This window comes from Hyla sarda, chromosome 8, assembly GCF_029499605.1.
Source record: "Hyla sarda isolate aHylSar1 chromosome 8, aHylSar1.hap1, whole genome shotgun sequence".
Taxonomy (NCBI): Eukaryota; Metazoa; Chordata; class Amphibia; order Anura; family Hylidae; genus Hyla; species Hyla sarda.
Genome location: NC_079196.1, coordinates 98584647 through 98611268, shown reverse-complemented (window position 1 = coordinate 98611268; position 26622 = coordinate 98584647). Strand labels below are relative to the sequence as shown.

Sequence of the window (26622 nt, the reverse complement as noted above, 5' to 3'; positions counted from 1 at the left end):
TTGGATCCCCACTGTACATTAAAGGGATATTCCAGGAAAAAACTTTTTTTTTTTTTTTATATCAACTGGCTCCAGAAAGTTACATTGATTTTTAAATTACTTCTATTAAAAATCTTAGTCCTTTCAATAATTATCAGCTGCTGAAGTTGAGTTGTTGTTTTCTGTCTGGCAACAGTGCTCTCTGCTGACATCTCTGCTTGTTTCAGGAACTGCACAGAGTAGAAGAGGTTTGCTTTGCGGATTTGCTTTTAAACTGGGCGGTTCCCGAGACACGTGTCATCAGAGATCACTTAGACAGAAAAGAACAACTCAACTTCAGCAGCTCATAAGTACTGAAAGGATTAAGATTTTTTAATAGAAGTAATTTACAAATCTGTTTAACTTTCTGGAGCCAGTTGATATATATAAAAAAAAATTATCCTGGATAACCCCTTTAACCCCTTAACGACGCAGGACGTATATTTACGTCCTGCGCCGGCTCCCACGATATGAAGCGGGATCGCGCCGCGATCCTGCATCATATCCCGTCGGTCCCGGCGCTCATCAACGGCCGGGACCCGCGGCTAATACCACACATCACCGATCGCGGCGATGTGCGGTATTAACCCTTTAGAAGCGGCGGTCAAAGCTGACCGCCGCTTCTAAAGTGAAACTGAAAGTGACCCGGCTGCTCAGTCGGGCTGTTCGGGACCGCCGCGGTGAAATCGTGGCGCCCCGAACAGCTGACCGGACACCGGGAGGGCCCTTATCTGCCTCCTCGGTGTCCGATCGACGAATGACTGCTCCGTGCCTGAAATCCAGGCAGGAGCAGTCAAGCGCCGATAATGCTGATCACAGGCGTGTTAATACACGCCAGTGATCAGCATAGGAGATCAGTGTGTGCAGTGTTATAGGTCCCTATGGGACCTATAACACTGCAAAAAATTTTTTAAAAAAAAGTGTTAATAAAGGTCATTTAACCCCTTCCCTAATAAAAGTTTGAATCACCCCCCTTTTCCCATAAAAAAAAGAAACCAGTTTAAAAAAATGAATAAATAAACATATGTGGTATCGCCGCGTGCGTAAATGTCCGAACTATAAAAATATATCATTAATTAAACCGCACGGTCAATGGCGTACGCGCAAAAAAATTCCAAAGTCCAAAAAAGCGTATTTTGGTCCCTTTTTATACCATTAAAAAAATGAATAAAAAGTGATCAAAAAGTCCGATCAAAACAAAAATCATACCGATAAAAACTTCAGATCACGGCGCAAAAAATTAGTCCTCATACCGCCCTGTACATGGAAAAATAAAAAAGTTATAGGGGTCAGAAAATGACATTTTTAAGCGTATAAATTTTCCTGCATGTAGTTATGATTTTTTTCCAGAAGTGCGACAAAATCAAACCTATATAAGTAGGGTATCATTTTAACCGTATGGACCTACAGAATAATGATAAGGTGTAATTTTTACCGAAATATGCACTGCGTAGAAACGTTACAAAAAGTTACAAAATGGCGGGGGTTTTTTTTCGATTTTGTCGCACAATAATTTTTTTTTCCGTTTTGCCGTGCATTTTTGGGTAAAATGACTAATGTCACTGCAAAGTAGAATTGGCGATGCAAAAAATAAGCCATAATATGGATTTTTAGGTGGAAAATTTAAAGGGTTATGATTTTTAAAAGGTAAGGAGGAAAAAACGAAAGTGCAAAAACGGAAAAACCCTGAGTCCTTAAGGGGTTAAAGTCTATGCATGTGTCCCACCAGACTGAGTAACTGTTTGGATTTGTGTTTCCACAGCAGGTGGTAAAGAAACATTCTCTGATAGGTTTCAATAACTTTGTGTTACAAACTATTTCTATTTGTTTCAATTAATATTATGCTACCTAAAATCCCCTATAAATGTTGGGCTGTCTCTTTTTCTTGTAAGCTCAAGACTTCCCCTAAATAGTTATCGTGCCATTATTTTTATTTAAAATTGAAATTCCTAGAATAGGCCATAGATTACAGATAAGCTGTTCACACAGGAGCCGTGGGGTTAAAGGGGTACTCCATTGGAATTTTTTTTTTTTTTTTAATCAACTGGTGCCTGAAAGTTAAACAGATTTGTAAATTACTTCTATAAGAAAAAATCTTAATCCTTCCAGTACTTATTAGCTGCTGAATACTACAGAGGAAATTATTTTCTTTTTGTAACACAGAGCTCTCTGCTGACATCACGAGCACAGTGCTCACTGCTGACATCTCTGTCCATTTTAAGATCTGTCCAGAGTAGGAGAAAATCCCCATAACAAACATATGCTGCTCTAGACAGTTCCTAAAATGGACAGAGATGTCAGCAGAGAGCACTGTGCTCGTGATGTCAGCAGAGAGCACCGTGTTCCAAAAAGAAAATCATTTCCTCTGTATGATGTTTGCAAAGTAGAAGCCAGCCTACAGCCCATGTTAACATTGAAGAGGCTGCAGCTAGTGGCTCTGGTCAGGGAACCCTTTGCGTTTTTTTAAAATAAATAAATACATTCATTCATTCGAAAAACACAAAAGGTTCCCGGTCTTTTCATTCTCAGCCAGAAACCACCAAGCAGCAACAGCCTGACGTTACCAGGGTGGGCGAGGACCATTGTTATTGGGCCTCCCCTGCCTAAATATTGACAGACTGTTACCTCCTAAGGCCACGAGTGCCATTTTTGATGCTCCAGGCCTGTTGGTACCGGTTCTTCCCAGTACCCCTGTTGCGGTGGGTACCGGGGTAATATATGGGGATTAGGGCTAGCTGTTTTGGGGGCTAAGCCCTGGTTTAGTAATAGATTCAGTCTATAAGACGGTTTCCACTACTGAGCCTGAAAACTCAATTATAAAAAAAACATGACACATTGAAAAATTGAGAGTGCCCATAATGTAGTGTCTTCTTAAACAGGGAGCCTCCAATTGTTGCTAAACTACAACCCCCATCATTCCCAGACAGCCTGTGGCTGGAAAAACACTACCAGAAGGGTCTGTTCACATTATGCAGCAGCCAGGGAGGTAAGTGGAGGATCGGTGGGCTGCAGGAGTGTGGAGGATGGGGGGCTGTAGCAGTGTGGAGGATGCCACACCCCCCCACCATCTTCCACACTGCCACAGCCCCCCATGCTCCCACAGCCCCCATCCTCCACACTGCTATACAGCCCCCCATCCTCCACACTCCCGCAGCCCTCCATCCTCCACACTCCTGCAGCCCCCCGATCCTCCACACTCCTGCAGCCCCCCCCCCCCATCCTCCACACTGCTACAGCCCCCCATCCTCCCCTTCCCCCATTATCCTCCACACTCCTACAGTGCCCCCCACCCCTCTGCCATAATAAACCAGCACTTCCCCACCTTCATAGCGTCCGCAACTGAAGCTGCAGCTCCCTGCTGCTTACCGGTAGCAGTCGGGGCAGGGACACATCCGTGACGTCGGGCGTGCATACGCGTAGACATTTTAAAGCGACAGCATCCCTGCCCCGGCTCATTTAACTTACCAAGGGACCAGCCAAAGGTGGGGGCGGGGGGGGGGTCCGCATCGCATTACTGGCGGCCGCGGTCCACCAGTTGAGTACCCCTGGCCCTAGGTCTTATTTTCATGGTAGGGCTTATATTGCAGCCCACCCCAATAATCCAGCTAGGGCTTATTTTCGGGGTAGGGTGCATTTTCGGGGAAACAGAGTAGCTGGATATACTGTATAGCCCGAAAGTGCTGCAGTGCTGGTGAACTCTTTAGCTGCTGGGCTGGCGCATGGCGCTCAGTCCTGCAAGGGGTTACAGTGAACCAGCAATATATACACATTGCTGTTTCACACTAAATTATTGCTGGGCAGGAGATATACGATGTATATCTCCTGGTCAGCATCAGCAGTGCGCAGAACTGTATAGCTGCAAGCACAGCTCAGTCTCAATGTTGGCAAAGACAGTTTCCAGCACAGCTATGCTGCACTGGATACTGTATGGCGGAGGAGGGAAGTAGAGATTCTATGCATCCCTACTTCCCTCCGATGCTGAAACTATGGCGTTTTGTGAACATAGCCCAACAATCAGAACCCCCACCGATCAGACAAATAAGAGTCAGTAAGGTTAGTTTGACATCAGCATTTTGGTATTCTGCTGTGTTCTGAGTGAAACGACCAAGAAAAAAAAACTGACATGAAGTGATCTCATTGATGTCTATAGGGCATTGTTCTGATCAGGTCATCTCAGTTTGCTTCAGTTCACAGTAATTTATAAAAAAATTTTGCCTGAAAAACCATAGCATGAACTATTTTTGTGTCCAGTCAAACAACCTTACTATAAAGGGAACTCTAACGTACGATAACAATTAACATTATTGTCTATGGTGCTGAAATGGGCTCAGTATGCATCGGTTCACATCCGATTTTTTACTTTATGGTTATATCCAGTTTTCAAACTGAGCATGCTTAGGAGAAAGAAAAGGGACAAAAAAATGATGTAAACAGATTTATTCAAACTTATCAATATATCGAGTGAAATCCGCAAAACAAATGAACAAGTTCATTGTGTCTGCGGATGCCTCAATCAGGATTTCCGTGCAACATGTTTCCACCGCTCGGAAAACTTAGCCTTAAGGCCTCATTCACATCAGCGTTGTCCTCTGTTGTAAAGAGCTCCGTCATTGAGTCCATCTAAATTACAGGACTGCAAGCAAAAAAAAATTCTCTGCTAAATGGGACTCACTGGCACCCGATGTTGCCCACTGTGCTCAGGTTTTGTTTGGCGCAAAAAATAAATAAAATTGAATGGGACAGAGCACAATGCTGATGTGAACTTTGCCTAAGACACCCACTAATCATGAGAATAAAGGAAAACTGTCCCCCAAATTAATTTAGCTCAGTGCTTGACAATGTTAGAAAACCCAATAGAGAATGAACAGAGCGATGGTCGCACAAGCACAGTGTGGACCATTAATTTCGGGCATAATTTTCCTCCATTCTTATGATCAATCAGCTTATTATCTGTTCACCTTTGTATATGAGGTAACTTTGCAAGTTGGGAATACACCTGTAAATTGTAGTCAAAATTTAAAGGGGTACTCTGGTGGAAAACATATTTTTTAAATCTACTGGTGCCAGAAAGTGAAACAGATTTGTCAGTTACTTCCATTTAAAAATCTTAATCATTCTAGTACTTATCAGCTGCTGTATGCTACACAGGAAGTTCTTTTCTTTTTGAATTTCTTTTCTGTCTGACCAAAGTGCTCTCTGTTGACACATCTGTCCATGTCAGGAACTGTCTAGAGCAGGAACAATTCCCCATAGCAAACCTATCCTACTCTGGACAGTTCCTGACATAGACAGAGGTGTCAGCAGAGAGCACTGTGGTCAGACTGGAAAGAAATTCAAAAAGAAAAGAACTTCTTGTGGAGCATACAGCAGCTCATAAGTACTGGAAGGATTCAGATTTTTAAATAGAAGTAATTTACAAATCTGTTTAACTTTCTGGCACCAGTTGATTTAACCCCTTAAGGACACATGACGTACTGGAACGTCATGTGTCCACTCCCGATCTATAACGCGGGGCCACGGCGTGGCCCCGAGTCATAGCGGTTCGGGCCCGGCCTCTAACAACGGCCGGGACCCGTGGCTAATAGCGCGCGGCATTGATCGCTGTGCCGCGCGCTATTAACCCTTTAGACGCGGCGTTCAAAGTTGAACGCCGCGTCTAAAGTGAAACCGAAAGCATGCCGGCTAGCTCAGTGGGCTGTTCGGGATAGCCACGGTGAAATCGCGGCATCCCGAACAGCTGACAGGACAGCGGGAGGGCCCCTACCTGCCTCCTCGCTGTCCGATCGCCGAATGACAGCTCAGTGCCTGAGATCCAGGCATGAGCAGTCATGCGGCAGAATCATCGATCACTGGTTTCTTATGAGAAACCAGTGATCAATGTAAAAGATCAGTGTGTGCAGTGTTATAGGTCCCTATGGGACCTATAACACTGCAAAAAAAAAGTGCAAAAAAAAGTGAATAAACATCATTTAACCCCTTCCCTATTAAAAGTTTGAATCACCCCCCTTTTCCCATAAAAGAAAAAACACAGTGTAAATAAAAATAAAAATAAACATAAATGGTATCGCCGCGTGCGGAAATGTCCGAATTATAAAAATATATCGTTAATTAAACCGCACGGTCAATGGCGTGCGCGCAAAAAAATTCCAAAGTCCAAAATAGTGCATTTTTGGTCACTTTTTATATCATGAAAAAATGAATAAAAAGCGATCAATAAGGCCTATCAATGCAAAAATGGTACCTTTAAAAACTTCAGATCACGGCGCAAAAAATGAGCCCTCATACCGACCGATACACGGAAAAATAAAAAAGTTATAGGGGTCAGAAGATGACAATTTTAAACGTATTAATTTTCCTGCATGTAGTTATGATTTTTTCCAGAAGTCCGACAAAATCAAACCTATATAAGTAGGGTATCATTTTAATCGTATGGACCTACAGAATACATATAAGGTGTCATTTTTACCGAAAAATGTACTACGTAGAAACGGAAGCCCCCAAAAGTTACAAAACAGCGTTTTTTTTTAAATTTTGTCGCACAATGATTTTTTTTCCCGCTTCACCATAGATTTTTGGGCAAAATGACTGACGTCATTACAAAGTAGAATTGGTGGCGCAAAAAATAAGCCATCATATGGATTTTTAGGTGTAAATTTGAAAGAGTTATGATTTTTTAAAGGCAAGGAGCAAAAAACGAAAATGCAAAAACGGAAAAACCTCCGGTCCTTAAGGGGTTAAAAAAGTTGTTTTCCACTGGAGTACCCCTTTAACTATCTCTAGGGATGATGTTAAAAATGAAAACAATTATATCTCAATTTTGTGGGTTAAAATACTATAGATAAAATCCTAAGTGTCATATAGTTCTCAGTCTGAACATTCTTATACACTAAGATTAGGATATCATCTGAGAACATGTTGTCCTTGGAGGGCTTGCCTTCTGTTTAGTACACACAAGGTCACTTTACCAAAAACTATCTGCAACATATTCCCAAAATGCATGATAAATATGTGATTAATGCCTGTGGAGGACACATGGCAGTTTGGTGTACTTTTTCAAAGAGACTTAAAAGAAAGAAGAAGAAAAAACATTGGCACTATGTGAATGGAGTTTTATTGTTGTTCTTAAAACAGCTAGACAACTTTACTCAGTGTAAACATACCTATAGACTGGTATTCTAAGTTTACAATGAGGGGGCCTCCCTTGGCGCACAGGACCCCCAAGAGCATTTACATAAATCCAGAATCTGTGCCTCCATAATTTCGACAGCAGTCTACTCTGTTTTGCCAGCATAGACAGCCATAAATCTTTTGAGATATAATCGGACATGCCCCTTTTATGAGTGCCTGGGAAAACTACAAATAATCGCAAAATTTACCATTTTCGCCAGTTCAAAAAAAAATTTCAGATGATAACTACCCCCCTAAGTATTACACAGTGAAGGTGTATTGGTGAATTCGATTAATTCATTAATCTCCAAATGTGACTAAGATGCTTCTGAAAGATTTTGCAAGTAGTGTGTTCTGTATGTTTTGCAACACTTTTTAATACTTGACATGTGCACCAGAAACAGAAGTATATACAGTAGAACCTCCCAATAGCGGACACTAACGGGGAATAAAAAAGTGCCGCTATTGAGAGATGTCCCTTATTGGGGAAAAAGGCTTAAAAATCTTCCTAAATGACAGTGTACTGTACCCACTCCAGAGTGTAATTACCTATAAAACATGATAAAATGAAATATTACAGTAGAATCCCTCCTTATCCCTCCCACGTATCATTTTATTTCCCCTTTCCATGTTATTCCCCTGTGCATTGTGCCAAATTACCCCCCCCCTTACTTCCTGTACCATATCATTTCTTCTTGATCCCCCTGAGACATTTCATTCCCCCTTTATTACCCTCTGTGTAAATTCATCACCCCCTCTTTATTAAGTGACACAGGGGGATAGAGGGGGAATTAAATAGCACAGGGGGATCAAGAGGAAATTATTTGACACAGGGGGGTAATAAAAGGGGGGGTGATTTGGCACAGGGGAATAAAGTGGCATGGGGGGGATCAGGGGAGGAGGGGGGTGAATGATGTGGCCGGCGGACGTACAGAAGCAGGAGACCACTGTTTAAACATCGGTCTTGTGCTTCTATGCTGGGGCTTCCGCATGGGGGTGCAGTGGGGGTCTGGGCCCCTTACTGAGGTATTGACTGTACCCCCTGATGGCGGCCCTGTGTACAAGGTAGGGCCAGCACATAAGCCTGATTGTCCCCTAATAGGAATGTTTTGTGACCTATTGTCCCCTATCGGGTGTGTCCGCATCCGCTATTGGGAATGTCCCCTATTGTCTTTATATGGACGAAGCATACTTATTTGTTATATATTACATTGCAACCTCATTGTTACATTGTTCCTTTTAATTAACTCCTTGAAAAAAAACAATAAAAAACATGTTAAACGGAATGTACCCTATTCGGTGGGTGCAAAAACATTAAGTCTTAGTATGCAGTATGCAGCTACAAGCAGCTACAAGTAACCACAGTCTCAGTATTGTCAGTCATCAGTCAAGTCAATCAGTCATCAGTCACAGTCATCATTTGATAAGTCAACATGGCCTGCATTAATTTGACCATATCTACTACAAGTCCCAGCAAGCCCTTAAAGGGGTATTCCACTGGTGCCAGAAAGTTAAACAGATGTTTACTGTAAATTACTTCTATATCAAAATCTTAATCCTTCCAGTACTTATCAGCTGTTGAATGCTCCAGAGGAAGTTAATCTCTTTTTGAATTTCCTTTCTGTCTGATCTCAGTGCTCTCTGCTGACACCTCTGTCCATTTCAGGGACTGTCCAGTGCAGGAGAGGTTTGCTATGGGGATTTTCTCCTTCTCTGAACAGTTCCTAAAATAGACAGAGGTGTCAGCAGAGAGCACTGTGGTCAGACTGGAAAGGAAATTAAAAAATAAAAGAACTTCCTGTGGTGCATACAACAGCTGATAAGTACTGGAAGGGTTAAGATTTTTTTTAATAGAAGTAATTTACAAATCTATTTAACTTTCTGACACCAGTTGATGTAAAAAAAAAATGTTTTCCAGTGGAGTACCCCTTTAAGGTCTCTGAGTCACTGGTCACCTCCGTGGGCAATGGCTGAACTGTATAGACTTTACCATCTGTCTACCCTCAGTAAAGCTACAGTTATCCGTAACTTGGCGTCAGAGTCATTATTGCCCCCCGTGCCTAGCCCAGGATCCAGCGGTATACCTTCAGGTGGTATCGAGGATAAACCATGCCCTGGCCTCACGAATACAAGGGGTTAATGCCATCTGCCCCTAGGGTAACAACATCTGACCTCATCACATCCCGTTACCACAGTATGATAAGTGTGTATTCACATGTAGCATTTGAGAGTCAGTAAAAGCTGCATTTGAAAAAAGCTGAATTCACTTCTACTATTATCCATGGTGTAGTCTTGGAATGACTGGCTGCACATGCATAACATCTTAAACAACTGCTAAGTGTGAATATACCCTAACACAGTGGTCTTAAACTGTGGCCCTACAGATGTTGCCAAATGTCAACTCCCAGCATGCTGTCCGGGCATGCTGGGAGTTGAAGTTTGGCAACATCTGGAGGGCCACAGTTTGAGACCACTGCCCTAACACAAATGTTGTGGGCATAGTAGAATCATTATCTAGTCCTGGGTTTATACTAGACACAGCATCTTCCTCACTGTAGTCGGATTATGACAATGCGTTGTTCCTCTGCAGGTTGGCACTATCCGTTACATGGCGCCCGAGGTCTTAGAAGGGGCGGTGAACCTGAGAGACTGTGAGTCTGCACTGAAACAAGTGGACATGTACGCTCTGGGTCTGATCTATTGGGAGATCTTCATGAGATGCACTGACCTTTTCCCAGGTAAGATATTCTCTTGAGATATTGGGAATGGATATGGCAGGTGTTATTTCTAGTATCGTTTACTGCAATGCCGTGATGATAAAAAGGTGTAAATGTGATGGCACAGCGCTGATGGATGTGTATAGGCAACTACTAATACCAGGAAAGGCCTTTATCTACGGAAATCTCCTTCAGCAAAGTCCTCTCGAACCTTAGAATAGCTGTCTACTTAGTAGTATGCTTTTACACTGTAAGTTCTCTTTTAGGACTGCATACAGAGCAATTCTATAATATATACTTTTAATTGAAATGGTGAGATAGTAGCGGATTACTAATAATGAAAGCAATTTCTTGTGACAAGAAAACCCCAAAAAGACCATATAACACTGTCAGACGGCAAAATAGGGCAAACCTGGAATATTTAAGTTGTTTTAAGTCAAGTAATTATGTTACTGCTAAATGAATGATACTCTAATTGTCATCCAATTGTGTGACTTTGTGTGGTTCTGGACTTGCAAAAAAGCCACAGGGAAGGTAAGAACCTGCTTAATGGTCTATTCACACGTACAGTATTCTGCGCAGATTTGATGCACAGGATTTTCTGCTGCAGATCTCAATGTAAACTGAATGACGGAACACAGCTTGAAATCCTGCGCATCAAATCTGCGCAGAATACTGTACGTGTGAATAGACCCTAAAGCTAGGTTTCCATTTGTTTTTTTTGTTACAAAAAATGCCAAAAAAAAAAAACTTAAATGTCAAATTTTACAGCCAGAAGTTAGATGAGAGTCAGTAGGGAAATATAAACATTAAACCCATGTTTTTTTCCGTTGGCATTTTTTCATTGCTCATTGTTGCTTTTTGGCCAACTGGCTGTTTCCTAAAATCTCAGAATCTTGGTGTTTTTTCTCTCATAGGCTTCTATACGAGAAAAAAAAAAAGTCACGAAAAACACCATGGGGTTTTAACATTGGCCTTTTTGGCATTTTTCTAAATAAAAAAAATAAAAATCTGTGGGGTTCCTCTTATTTACAATAACCAGCCAGATACAAAACAAGTATCAGTACCAGGGTAGCAAGGGCCATTTATTTTGGCCCTCCCCAGCCTAAATAACGTCAGCCTGCTACAGCCCAGGCTCGGTGCGCCATTTTTGTGAACACAGCCTTCATGCACTTCCCCAGGGAAGAGCGCCCATAAAGTGCATGAAGGCTGTGTTCACACATTACATTTTTAACATGTCTTTTATTTAACCAAAAAGGCATGTCAAAAACTCACTATGTGAACACAGCCTTATTCTCACCCTCCTCGTTCTTGTCTGTCACATACTTCTACAGTCCTTCCAGTACAGACAGGAACCAGGAGGGTACGGTAAGTGGACATCTGTCCACACTGTATACAATATAAAGCTATCTCTTTAGATTACTGTAAACTGTATAGCCCCCATAGAAATCTATGGGAGGTAAAAAGTCAAAATTTCAAGAAAAAAACGCCAAATTCCAAGCTAACATCTGGGCCAAGTTTGCTACTGCAATGTAGTTGGAGCAAACTGTCACATTTATTTCACTGTGTTAGAAGCTGCTGACTAAGGTCCCATTCACACTGCAGAATTTCTTAGCGAAATCCGACAAAAAAATTCTGCTCAGAAATTCAGTTGAAGAAGACTTTCCAATGGGATTCATTTGCTCCATTCACACTAAAAAAGTTCCGGACTCCAGATTCCACAGAAAAAATTAATATGACAATTCTTTCTGCAGAATCCGTTCAAAAATGCATTGCCTTCTATTGAGTTGGCGGTCCTAACATCGGCTTGTTCTGTTGGCCCTTGCTTACTGAGTAATGCTTACCAGTAATGCTTACCAGTAATGAGAACAATTTCACTATGTGAATGGGGCCTATCTGTATATTGCTGCCCCTCGGAGCTCTTTCACACTGCGGACATTCTGCAAATTGCAGCAGAATCCCATTGTTTTTAATGAAATTCTGTTGTTCTGTTTGGACCACAGACTTCCAGCAGCAAAATTGTCCATGCGGTCCTACCGTCAAAGTATTCATCGGTGCCTGCAGAAGAGAAATGCAGCCAGTGGAATGACCCATTGGCTGAATGTCCATAGTGTGGACAAGCCCTTAGGGTCTATTTACACAGCAGAATTTCCGCTTGCGGAATTCCACAAGTGGAAATTCAGAAATGTGAATGGGAGTGCGGAATCCCATAGAAGTCTATGGGGGAGATTTATCAAAACCTGTGCAAAGGAAAAGTTGCCCAGTTGCCCATAGCAACCAATCAGATTGCTTCTTTCATTTTGCAGAGGCCTTGTTTAAAATGAAAGAAGTGAGCTGATTGGTTGCTATGGGCAACTGGGCAACTTTTCCTCAGGACAGGTTTTGATAAATCTTTTTGATAACATTTTGATAAATGAGCTTTAATTTTAGACAGAATTCCACTAGCGGAAATTCTGCCATGTGAATAGACCCTTAGGGTCTATTTACACTGCAGAATTTCTGCACCAATTCTGGTTCCTTGGGCGGTTCTGCACCAATTCTGGTTTCCTTGGGCGGTTTCTGGCTTCTGCGGAATCCATGCGGATATTCAGAAGTGTGAATGGGAGTGCGGAATCCCATAGAAATCTATTGGCCTTTTATTTGAAGCGAAATTCTGCAAGTGGAAATTCTGCCATGTGGATAGACCTTTAGGGCCTATTCACACAGCAGAATTTCCACCTGCTGAATGCCGCCGTACATGAAAGCCCAATAGACTTCTATAGGATTACAAACCTTTGAATTTCCGCATGTGGAATTTCAGCACAAATTCCGCACCAATTCCACACAAAATCTGCACAAGCCAGAAACCACCCAAGGAAGTGGAATGGGTGCAAAAATTCCACCCGTGTGAATAGACCCTTAGGCAGAATAAAAAGGAGGCTCACAAATCACCAGAAGGGAGTTTGTGCAGCCTATAATGAAGATCACTCCCACTTAGGAAATGAGCACGTGTGCAATGTGCAAGTACATGTTCCATAACATAACCTTTTACTTTAGTACCTGCATATCTTCTGTATTTGCAACAGCATGTACATCTTTCTTCCCTGTGAAGATCTGTAAAGCAGTCTTATCTAAGTCCTTACATTTCACGTAAACTGTAAGGACTTAGATAAGGAAGATGTAGATGTAATCTCCTTCTCGTTTCTCTGTCAGCTGCACTAAAGTTCCACAGTCACCTCTGTCATAGAGGTCAGGTTACTGTATAAGCCTTGTACTTGTTACGGTCTGCGCTTTGGCTGCCTGTGCGTGAGCGCATTTCCATGTCATCTGCTGTTGTTGGTGCAGCTGGGGCTCGCATCGCGATTCATACGAATCCCAGCCCATCAATCACACCGGTCCTCTGCCACCTCCTCTCCTGCCTCTAACCTCCGGCGCGTGTGTCCCCGTCTCCTAGCGCCGGAGCTTTAAGATTTAAAGGGTTAGTACGCCCTTAATTATGTGTTCACCTGTGCCTTCTCCATAAGTTCCTGCTCCTACCCCACATAACTGCTGGACCTTTGTTGCCCTGTGCCATTGAGAAAGCGTTACTGTCTTTTGCCTTTCCTTGTTACTGACTTCCTGCTACATTCCTGACCTTGCACCTGTGCCACCTGCCTACTGACCTCCTGCTTCGTTCCTGACCACGCACCAGTGCCGCTTGCCCAGACCTTCTGCTATCCTGACTATGAGTTGCTGTTCTTCTTCTGTACCTCGAATCTCCTCAGGAATTTGTCAATTGCATTTTACGAGATCTTCTCTACACCTGTGTTGTTGTATACCTAGATGACATCTTGATCTTCTCTACCAACTTAGAGGAGCATTGAACTCATGTTCGTCAGGTTCTTCAACGCCTTTGGAAAAATCATCTTTATGCCAAACTGGAGAAATGTCTATGCGAGAAATCAAGTCTCCCGTTTCTCGGTGACATTGTTTCTCATCAAGGCCTGCAGATGGATCCAGATAAATTGTCTGTGGTTTTGGATTGGCCTCGTCCTTCTGGCCTACAGGCTATTCAATGGGATTCGCTAACTACGATTGTCAATTTATCCCACATTTCTCTTCTTTAGTTGCCCCGATTGTGGCTCTCACTAAAAAGGTCTCTAATCCCAAGTCATGGCCTCCTGAGGCTGAACAGGCCTTCACCTATTTAAAGTCTGTATTTTCCTCTGCTCCAGGGCTTTCTAGACCTGATCCGGAGAAGCCCTTCGCTTTGGAGGTTGATGCCTCTTCTGTTGGAGCCGGTGCCAACAGAAACGCCAAGGGAAATACTGTAACTTGTGGTTTCTTTTCCAAGACTTTCTCTCCTGCTGAAAGGAACAACTCCAACAACTCGACAATGTCTTTCTCAAGCCTCCACACGCATGAAGGCACAAGCTGATGTAGAAGATCTCCTCCGTCCTTCTCTCTTCGTCAGGGCTGCCATCAGAAATTTATGGGGCCCCTTACCCAGCTCAAGGCCAGGGCCCCCCTGCCTTCCCCCCCCCCCCCGGGCATTTTATAATAAGCAGCCCATTTCTTTTGGTGGGGGTCCGACTGCTGACCCCCCCACCTCTCCTCATCACTACTATACCCCCTCTCCCGCACCTCTCCTCATCACTACTATACTCCCCGCACCTCTCCTCATCACTACTATACCCCCCTCCCGCACCTCTCCTAATCACTACTATAATCGCCCCCCCCTGCACCTCTAATCACCCCCATAACCCCCCTGCACCTCTTGTCACCCCCATAACACCCCCCCCCCTGCATCTCTTATCACCCCCATAACCCCCCCTACACCTCATATTTTTTATATGCAGTTATAGTGCCGGCGCCGCTCTAGTGCAGAATGCCTCCGAGCCCTCATCAAATCTTTTGCACAGGCAGCAGGCCGCAGCTCAGCTGCCTGCCACCTGCGCTATAGTAACTTCTGCAACTGCTTTCCTCCGGCCCCCACCCCCCAGCCCCAAATAACCATTATATATATTATTTTTTATATATATTTATCTGCGCCGGCGCTCTGCTAAATTCACCAATCACCTCAGCCAGCGGAGCGCGGAGCTGCAGCGCACCTGACCTCCTCACTCAGCAGGCAGCAGAGAGACTCCCCTCTGCTCAGCCTCCGCCACAGGGCTACTGTGAGGTGGCACGGCGGCTGTATCAATGCGCAGCAGGCGTGCAGGGGAAAGTAGTACCTCCCGCAGGCCACTGCAAATTTAAAGAGACAGGCTGGCCCGGAGGTATCCCTGCATGTAAGCGCAGAATTGTCCCATGATCCCTGTAAGTTATCAGTCATGGGTGGTGGTGGCCCACTCACTGACTTGCTGACTTGACACTGACAACCAAAAAAAAAGGGCCAGGGACGGCCGGGCCCCCCTGAAGCCGGCCAGAGCTCCTTACATGACAGTGGGCTCAGCCTATCACCAACCTGGGCGGGACATCGCTACAGCCGGTGATACACCGACGGTTCTGCGGCGTCCCCGTCCCCAGGAAGTGGAATTACATCAGCACTGCCAGTGCCGGACCAACGGGGGCTCGTTGGAAGGTATGTATGAGTTTATTTTGTATATTTTTTAGGCACGGGCATATATAAATGTGTACCACTACAGTTGTCCTTTAAGATTAAGGTTCTGTTCACACAAATAGGTGTGGTGCGCTACCTTGAGCGTGCACTGATAATCACTCTTATGGAGTTGCTTGTTAAGCCATTGACAATATCCAACAATCTTTGAAGAAGAATGAAAAAAACAGCACTCACCATCTGTAAAGACACTTCTTTGCGTTTTATTCCATTTTGTGCATTAAACAGACCTGCAGTGGGGAGCTGCCACAGACAAACAGGGGAGTACAATCAGCGACAGCAGTTTCGTACATAACCACAAACCTTGTCAAGCATTACAAAGGATGTGGATACATATGAAACAGTTGTTAATGATTGTACTTCCCTGTTTGTCTGTGGCAGCTCCCCACTGCAGGTCTGTTTAATGCACAAAATGGAATAAAACTCAAAGAAGTGTCTTTGGAGTGCTGTTTTTTTATTTTATTAGTGTACATTTATGCTTGTTTGATATGCACTGGTCACAGTAGTCCATAAAGGCAGGTATAAAGGCTACCTCCTGTAAAGGTTAAACTGTCCAAGTGGGTCTATCTCAATTCAAGAGTTAGATGTTAGCTGGGACTCAATAGGGAAATATAAAAAAATGCCATACCCACGTGGTGGTTTTTTTAAAATTAATTAATGAATTCATTTTTTCACCCTTAAGTGCCCTTTTTGACAGTTTTTTTTTTAGTTTTTTAAGAAATTTTGACTTTTTTCTCTCAGGCTTCTATAGCCACATTCACACAGCAGAAAATGTGTGGCATGTCCGCCCATGCATACGTACTGCAAATCTGCATGTCCTGCCAGTGCTAGGACCGGTCAGAAATTCCAGTATGTGAAGATGCCTTATAGGAGGAAAAAAATTCAAAAAAAACATCACATGTGCTTATGCATTGGAGTATTTTCAGGTGAATAGAATCACATGACTTGTGATGAGAAATTAGCAGGAGGTATAAAATACCAAATAAAACACCTGTACTAATACACACATTTTTTTTTGAGGGGGCTAAAAACGGTGTGTTCTGAACCCTCAGCTTCACACAAATATAAATTCTTTTTATCTGTTGTTTTTATTTTTAAATAAACCAAATGCAACTAGTGAATGAAAAAAAAAAATGTCCGGCAACCATTTGTACTGATACATTACATGAATAAAAACAAGTATCTTTCAGAGAGAAATTTGCATAACACTATATGGACAGTTCAAAGTGTCGAGACCTAATATTGTACTGCCATCTAGTGGTAAACATCAGAAAAACAGCTCTATGCATACAGGCCACTGAACCTCCGTTTTGGGCGTTCTCTAACCATGTGAACACTGGCATGTCTGTATATATATATTATTGGAATACACTGATTAGCCATAAAATTAAAACCACCTGCCTAATATTATGTAATATGGGGCTACACAGCTCTATACACTGCACTGCATTGCATTGTGGGTTTTGACAGCTTTCTGACATATCCAGCAGGAACTTCTTCAGCAACTTTTTTTACAGTAGCTCTTTAGTGGGATCAGACCAGATGGACTATCCATTAATCTTCATGCATTTTAATCATTCTTGGGTGCCCATGACCCTGTCACTAGTTAACCCGTTGTGGTTTTTTGGACCACTTTTTGCAGACACAAGACCTGCCATTTTAGAGATGCTCTGGTTCATCATCTTGCCATCACAATCTGGCCCTTCTTAAGCCCAAGAGGACACAGAATGTAAATGTACGTCATGGTCCTTTATTACTTAGTGCACCATGATGTATATTTACGACCTGCACAGGAGCAGCGCTCACTTCATAGACAGTGCGTTTCAGCTGCTATGAGCAGCAGAGACTCCCTGCTAACGGCACACATTAGCAATCCCTGATATCACCATTAACCCTGCAGATGCCGTGCTGCTGTAATGACTATTGACTGACTTTTGTAATGACTCATTGCTGAGTTTTCAAAGTTTGCATTGTTTATATTGGGGGAATGTATCATTGTTTGTGTAACTCAAGTTCTTAAAAAGTCGTAGTTGATAAATTCCCAAACACTGCAAGAACCTGGCCATGCATTTCACAAGGTTGCATCTTTTGACCCAATGCGCAAAAAATTGTTTGACACAAAAAAAAAAAAACTGTGTAAAACCAATGATAAATTCCTTCCATTGTGTGCAGTATTCCCCAGCTGGTGTGCACCTTGTTGTGGGACATGGTATATGCTACAATGCAAAAGCCAGCTATGGGCTGGTATGTCAGTAAATCTTCTCAATGGTTTTTTTTTTTTGTATCTAGGGGGAGATTTATCAAAATCTGTTGAGAGGAAAAGTTGCCCAGTTGCCCATAGCAACCAATCAGATTGCTTCTTTTATTTTTCAGAGGCCTTTTCAAAAATGAAAGAAGCGATCTGATTGGTTGCTATGGGCAACTCGGCAACTTTTCCTCTGGACAGGTTTTGATAAATCTCCCCCATAGTATATAATACAAATAATGTGACTAAAACAAAGAAATGGTATGTTAGCAACCACTAGAAACAACCAAACTAAAAACATTAGCAAGTACTGGTGCAAAGTCCAGTTCTACAATGCTAGGTATAATGTCAAGTGCCTGTTACATGATCTCGAGCCAAGAGCCAAGAGACAGTGATATGGTTTGTAGCCTGTTTTCAGCTGCCAATCACATGGTTCTGATCCTGGTGCCAGGTTACAGCATTTCTATGATATCTTTAGCTGCCAACAGCTAAGAGACCACATGCAGCCTCTAAGCCAGTGATCAGGAAAACTGTCTTAGAAGTACTGTAGTAGTGTACTAAAAGAATTTCCACTCCATTGTGCCCAGGCTGCATGAAAAAAGGAAAGAAAACTTTGACTCACCTTCCTCCTCCCCCGTAGTGCCGCTACAGCTGTTCGGTCCTCCGGTCTTCTTCCTTCTTCCGTGTGCACGGATCTTCACACTGTGCTCAGCCTTTCACCGGCCGAGGTGGGACATCACTGCAGCCAGTAATAGGCTGAGTGCAGCATGACGACAGCTGTAGCCACGCTAATGGGGGAACAGAAGAAAATGAGTTAAAGTTTCTTTTCTTTTTCTTTTTTTTGCAGCCCAGGCACAACAGAGTGGAAATTCTTTTCAGTACACTACTCCTTTAATGTAAGCAAAAGAATAGGTCCCAGCGCATGCGTTTAACACATTGTAGACCCCAACATGTCAGATGCAGACCAAAAGTGTGTCATTTTGTCCTCACTTTGGGTTGTATGCGGCAGGGTCTGCTGGATGGAATAATGTGGACATCAATGCTATTCCATTGAGCTATATACAGGAAAAAGATGTATAATGCAAGGAATACATGTTTTTACTATGGGACCCTCTGTATGACGGATGCCACTAAGTGCTTAAAGGGGTACTCCAGTGGAAAACAAATGTTTTCAAATCAACTGGTGCCAGAAAGTTACAGATTTGTAAATAACTTCTATTTAAAAATCTTAATCTTTCCAGTACTCATAAACTGCTATATGCTCCAGAAGACGTTGTATAGTTCTTTCCAGTCTGACCACAGTGCTCTCTGCTGTCACTTCTGTCCCTGCCAGAAACTATACGGAGCAGGAGCGAATCCCCATAGCAAACCTCTCATTATATTTCCGATTAAATAATTCCACCAGAACATTGAACCTGCTCAATGTTCTGGCGGAATCCGTGCTGTCAGGACGGCAATGTCCGTGTGGTCCTAGGGCAGACTGATTCAGTCGGTGCTGGCTGCACTTGAAAGCTCTAGATCAGTGTTTCCCAACCCAGTCCTCTAGGCACACCAACAGTCCAGGATTTTAATTTTTCCCTGTTCTATTCCAATGGAGTAACTGAAAAAACCCGGAATGTTGGTGTGCCTTGAGGACTGGGTTGGGAAACACTGCTCTAGATGGTAGTTTTCAGTCTGGAGATTCGTAAGTGTGAACCCAGCCTCACTAGAGTCCTGGTAATTTACAGTAGAAGCCATCTGGACTTTCTTTAGCAAATGATAGAATCATGTATATAGCACTATACTTCATATATACCACTATACCAATATACTTCACTATACCAATCATCAGATTTTTCCCTATATAACACTTGGCAAAGGGTTATATTGGGTAAAATATTTATCCTCACCATCCCAAGAGGACACTCCTGCCCCCCAGGGATGGTGAGGATATGAACTTATAAACTAGGCTCTGCCGGCCCCGCAAGTAGTCCCCTGGGCGGGGAGCTCCTCTCACCTAGTCCCGTTACTTCGGCCGGCAGCAACGCCCCCTCAGCTTGCTTCACTTGCCGCGTCATCGCTATGCTCAGTCTGTTCAGTGAGCAGAGCGATGACGCGGCCTGTTAATCAAGCCGAGGGGGAGTTGCTGCTGGCCAAAGTAACGGGACTAGGTGAGAGGAGCTCCCCGCCCAGGGGACTACTTACGGGTGCGGTGGTGAGCAGTTTATAAGTTCATATCCTCACCATCCCTGGGGACAGGAACGTCCCCCGGGGATGGGGAGAATAAAGATTTTACCCTATATAACGCTTTGCCAAGGGTTATATAGGGAAAAATCTGATGATTGGTTCCCTTTAATACACAAATGAACGAGAACCTAGAAATTAGAGTAATGGCCAGTATTAGAGATGAGCGAACTTACAGTAAATTCGATTCGTCACGAACTTCTCGGCTCAGCAGTTGATGTCTTATCCTGTGTAAATTAGTTCAGCCTTCAGGTGCTCCGGTGGGCTGGAAAAGGTGGATACAGTCCTAGGAAAGAGTCTCCTAGGACTGTATCCACCTTTTCCAGCCCACCGGAGCACCGGAAAGCTGAACTAATTTATGCAGGAAAAGTCATCAACTGCCGAGCCGAGAAGTTTGTGACAAATCGAATTTACTGTAAGTTCACTCATCTCTAGCCAGTATGTTTAAATGAAAATATCTAAAGGAAATATACAATAGTTTCATGAATGCAGACTATGTTACCTTTATGTAAGTGTTAAACAGCACAGTACTTTATGACTAATACAATGATCTTTGCATAGGTGAATCTGTGCCCGAATATCAGATGGCATTTCAGGCAGAAGCGGGTAACCACCCTACATTTGAAGATATGCAGGTATTGGTTTCCAGAGAGAAACAACGGCCCAAGTTTCCAGAGGCATGGAAGGAGAACAGCCTGGTAAGCTCAAATCTGGAGACATGATATTTATATGTATCAATGTATTTATAGTTGTTCACGGCTTTTAGGTGACTGTATATCTCCCCAGTCAGTGTAAAATAAGGGAACTAAATAAATCTCTCAGAATGGCCTTATTAGCTGCACCCTTACTAAGACAATGTTCACACAGAGACCCAGATTTACAAAAAATGTATAGTCTATAAATGTGCTAGATCTATCAAGGTGTATCAGGCTAATACATTTGAAGACTGTCTAGCCTATGTTTAGAGCAACTGTTGGTTGGCTTACTGCAAACCGGGATCAAGCAACCATGATGGCAGCTTTAAAAGGGTACTCCGGTGAAAACCTTTTTTCTTTTAAATCAACTGGTGGCAGAAAGTTAAACATATTTGTAAATTACTTCTATTAAAAAATCTTAATCCTTCCAGTACTTATTAGCTGCTCAATGCTACAGAGGAAATTCCATTCTTTTTGGAACACTGATGACATCACGAGCACAGTGCTCTCTGCTGACATCTCTGTCCATTTTAGCAACCATGCATAGCAGATGCATAGCAGATGTATGGCAGATGTATGCTAAGGGCAGCATGGTGGCTCAGTGGTTAGCACTGCTGCCTTGCAGAGCTGGGGACTTGGGTTCAAATCCCCCTAAGGACAACAATAAATAAAGCATTATTATTATTATAATAATGTCAGCAGAGAGAACTGTGCTCGTGATGTCATCAGAGAGATTTCCAAAAAGAAAATAATTTCCTCTGTAATATTCAGCAGCTAATAAGTACAGGAAGGATTAAGATTTTTTTAATAGAAGTAATTTACAAATATGTTTAACTTTCTGCCACCAGTTGATTTAAAAGAAAAAAGCTTTTCACCGGAGTACCCCTTTAACTTAGACCATGTCTCTTTTTACATGGCCACACCTCTTTTTTACCTAAACCATTCCCCTTTTGTCAGATGGGAGTCAGCAGTTTTTACAAAATGCTGTATACTCTGTATCTTGTATTTTTATACCTAGTTTGTGGTGTTTTTCCTCCTATAGACCTCTATAGGCTGGAAAACAATGCATTAAAAATGTGTGTGTGTTTATTTGTTGGATGAGTGGTGTTTTTGGCATTTTTTCTTAAAATTGTTAATAGAAATCCTTAAATGACATAGGGAGGTATTTATCAAAGGATTTATGTGGGGTTTTTTTCACGTAACTTTGGCGCAGTGTTTTTTTGCACCAAAGTTTGGCGCATCTTCTCCACTGTCATTTTTACAACTTTCTCAAAATCACACGGTCCTGTGTGTGATTTTAACTTTAGTCAGTAATTCATCAATCGATCTTTGGCGCAATTTTGCGTCTTTAGTTTTTTTTGGGCGCAAATCACCGCCAAGAAATTTTGCTCATGGAAAACACACTTAGCAATGTCAGAAAATGTACCGGCGTCAAAATACATTAAACATTTTTTGTGTGAAAGCAGCAACGCCTCCAGGGCTGCTTAATACTATACTGCGACATAGTTGTCTCTGAGGGACCTTCACCCTCCGTTGAGCCAGCATTGGACATGCCCACACAGGTTCAGGAAAGGTAAGCACTAAAGCAGTGGTCTCCAACCTGCGGACCTCCAGATGTTACAAAACTACAACTCCCAGCATGCCCGGACAGCCAACGGCTGTCCGGGCATGCTGGGAATTGTAGTTTTGCAACATCTGGAGGTCTGCAGGTTGAAGACCACTGCACTAAAGTAACCAAAAAAAAACTTCTCAAGTTGAAAATAAAATCCATTTCACATGGTGGCTATAAACCCCACAAAAGAAAATAATTCATGTCGCTTGCTGATATACAGCAGGAGGGACCCCGAAATGGCTGCTCTACAGGGTAAAATACGCATCCTCTGTGGTGGTAAGTTCTGTGTAAAAGGCGCTGTGAACAGCTGATTTCAACATTTGAGCCAAAATTACTAACAACTTGCACCAAATGATAAATTTGGTGCATGTCCACGAAAACCAAAGTGAAAAAAAGAAGGGTAAAAAGAAACTGTCAACAGGCAAAATTGATAAATACCCCACATAATCACATGTCTTGTAAAGGGAAAAAATACAGGTAAAAAAGTTCTATTTAGGGGGAGCTATAAAAAATGCATAATGGACCCCTCAGGTTACACTTCTTATTGTAGGAAGACCAGTGAAAAATTGTGCGGATGAACGCAATTCACGGCCCTCTCAGCCAATTATCGTCTGCAGTGATGCCTGCCTTAGCCTGTGACGCAATTGTGTATACCAAAAAAAGAATATGTTAATATCCATTTTTTTAGTAACAGAGTGGATCTGTCCCCAAACTACTGTATAGTGTTGAGCGGCATAGGCCATATTCGAATTTGCGATATTTCGCGAATATATATTCGTAATATTTGCGTTTTATTTTCGCATATGCGAACATTCGCGTATGCGGAAATTAGCATATGCGGAAATTAGCATTAAAAAAATTACCGTAAGCGAAAATTCGCATATGCGAAAACTAACATATGCAAATGTTTGCATATGCAAATTTTCGCATGTGCGAAAATTCGCTCGCCAGTCTCACACAGTAGTATTAGAGCCTTCTTTACACCACACAAGCTGGAAGCAGAGAGGGATGATCACTGTGATGTGTACTGTGAAAAAAAATAAAAATGAATATTCGTAATTACGAATTTATAGTGCTATATTCGCGAATATTCGCGAATTTGCGAATATGCGATATTCGCGAATAATATTCATATTGCGAATATTCGCGAGCAACACTACTACTGTACAAGGGCTTTACATAGGGCAGTATAGTCTGATGACAGATCTGCTTTAAAGGTCTCCTAAGTATTGGGCACAAAACCAACACTAAACAGTATCAGATCTGCTGATGAATGGTGAAATATAGTATAGCCGGATAATTCTTCAGTACATAAAAATAAGATATCAGTGCTCTTCAAACTGTGAACCTCCAGATGTTGCAAAACTACAACTCCCAGCCTGACTGGACAGCCAAAACCTGTATTATGAGCTTTGAGTAAATGTGACGTATCTTGACAGATTGTAAGGAAAACCATTTTGAATGTATTGCCTGGACCCAATCCACATGAGGCAGAACAAATACTAATATTGTACTTAGAGGGGGAGATTTATCAAAACCTGTCCAGAGGAAAAGTTGGCCAGTTGCCCAACGCCCCCTCAAGTATCTCCGGCTCTCCCATAGAGACACACGCCCCCTCCATGTGTCTCTATGGGAGAGCCGGAGATACTTGAATGTTGTATATATAGATATATGGAGAGGCGTGTCAACTGCCCCTTTGTGCAGGGGTGACACGCCTTGTTCCTGGGGAGAGACGGGTTCCGCGCAGGTGATTGCGGGTGGGAAAACTTACACCTATCATTCGGATAAGTGATACATTTTCTTGCATGATAGTACTCCTTTAAAGTTATTTAGTAGTAACGTTATTCTTCCACCACTGGGTGTAGAAATAATTTCTTAGGCTGCTTTCACACTATAAAAATACTTCCGTTATGAACGCCCGTTAGGAAATCGGCAGTTATACGGCCGGTACAAAATCACTAACAGCCGTTAGAAAATGCCATTATAGTCTATGGGATTTTCTAATAGCGGTTTTAACCCGTTATCCACCGTTATTAATAACCGCCGTTATTTTGTGACGGGCGAATGAACGGGAGAAATAATGCATGCACTAATTCTCCCCTTACTATTGCCGGTCACAAAATAACAGCCGTTATTAAGGATGGGCGATAATGGGTTAAAGCGGCTATTAGAAAAATCCCATAGACTATAATGGGATTTTCTAACGGGCGTTAGTGATTTTGTACCGGCCGTATAACTGCCAATTTCCTAACTGGCGTTTATAACCGAAGTATTTTTATAGTGTGAAAGCAGCCTAAGCAATAATAAAGGAAAAATAAATATTTGAGAAACTGTGCTTTCTCATCAGTGTTTTACCATATAGTGTTAGGGTCCATGCACACTACAAAATTTTGGGGGAGGTCAACGCCGACTAAATCAGTTCACTAGGGTACCACGTAGACATTGCCAGTCCTCATAGCTAGCAATGCATTTCTCTCGGTATTCTCCCCTACCCCTCTCAAAAAAAAATTTACATGTTCATTCTTTCTGCAGATGAATTATAGCAGCAGAAAACTCTATCGCTGAAATACCTTAGTGTGCATTGGGTAGCAGAATCCCAATGACAGCCATGAGACTCTGCTACACCAAACGTTCCAAGCAGAATTTCAAGGCAGTGTGCATGGGCCCTAATGGGTTCATCCTTTGCTGTACTAATTCAAATATTTTACTTGATACCTGTAAGAGACACTAAGACACCGCTGAAGTATGAAAACAAAGTGTAGCCAGCCAGTTATCGGCGCTGCCCAATTTTTCCTACCTAACCCTGGGGGAGGAAAAGCAACAAAGGAGAAAACTTTTGTCCTCATATCTAGTCCTCAAATCCTGACCCCATATGCTATATTTATATCCAGACTCCCAAATCCCCTCCTTATAGCCTGACCGCATATCTCGATCTCATATCCCAACCTCATTTTCCGTCCCTATATCCCATCCCCATATCCCGTCCCCATATCCTGTTCCCATATCCCAACCTCATATCCCGTCCCCATATCCGACCTCATATCCCTTTCCCGCATCCCGTCCCCATATCCCATAAAAGGGTGTGGCTTTAAGGGTGGGCGTGTATTTTCAAGATGGGGTATGGAATGCGGGGAGGGTGTGGCTTGCCAGCCGGACTGCACATTCACCAGGAGATGCAGGGCGGAGCTTGGTGAGTAAGGTACCAGAAGTCCTACTTGCATGGGGCAGGTTAAGGTTAATTTAACTAATATATATTTATGTTTGACATATAAGTAACGTGACCAAGTATTATCGAAATTTCTCCAGCCGTACAGAAGTTATGTAGAACATACATTTCCCATAGATTTGCATTGGACTTTAAACAAAAACCCAGACTCTCGCAAATTGGAGTGGGTAAGGGTTAAATTACCTATCCTGTTTGTTGTTGACATATAAGTAACATGTGTGCCAAGTTTTATGTTAATATCTTCAACTGTTTGGAAGTGATGCTGGAACAAACACACATATACGTGTCAATTTTAGGACATCGTCAGATGCCAGACATAACTCCGTCATGTCAGGTGAAATGGCGTCCCACCTCCTCCCTCGGACCAATCGCCGTCCTTCCTCAGACGATTCTTCCTCAGATGCAACTTCCTGCTGCATAGCAGAGCCGACGCTGCACAGCATTGTATAGCAGAGTCTAAACTGTGAAACTTGCACATGTGTATACTACAGACACTACATGTGCTACAGAGTCTGTATAGCAGAGCTGACATTGAATAGCGTGTACAGCAGAACCCGTATAGCAGAGAGCCAACACTGACTCGGCTCTGCTACACAGCAGGAAAGTTTTTAGTCTGAGGGATGACAAAGTTTTGGATGAGAGACTTTAGGATGACAAAAGAGGGTGGAGGGAGTTGCGCCTGACGCCTGACAGAGATTGGCCCGGGGGAGGAGGCGGGACAGCGTTTCACCTGACAGAGGACAGAGTTACGTCTGACGACTGACGATGTCCTAAAATGGACACTGTACACATACATACACGCACACATTGGCTTTGATTTACTAAGAGTGGATTGTGTAACACTCACGTTTCAGTAGACTGGAACACTGATGATAGTGGATCCACTGGACCTGTGTGGTAGATGATTCGGACCGTACCAGATAGCGGAGTCTAAGGTGCCGCTGGTTTTAACCAGAGCCCGCCGCAAAATGGGACAAACTTGCTGCGGCAGGCGGCAGGCGGTACCCAGGTTGCTACCCCTGGCACGGCTCGACCACAAAGGCAGCTGAGGAGATTCAAGGCACAGGTGGGATAAGGCAACTCGTGGTCAGGATAGCAGAAGGTCAGGACTGGCAGCACAGTAGCGTAGTCAGGAACGTAG

General features: G+C 43.0%; 1 protein-coding gene across 1 annotated transcript in view; it reads left to right on the top strand.

Moving 5' to 3' along the window:
• BMPR2 (bone morphogenetic protein receptor type 2) overlaps window positions 1-26622 on the top strand; it is a 187838-nt gene that overhangs the window by 142037 nt on the left and 19179 nt on the right. Inside the window, exons 9-10 of the mRNA XM_056534226.1 lie at window positions 9776-9923; window positions 20510-20646. Coding sequence (XP_056390201.1) covers window positions 9776-9923; window positions 20510-20646 — 285 coding nt within the window. The remainder of the gene's footprint in view (window positions 1-9775; window positions 9924-20509; window positions 20647-26622) is intronic.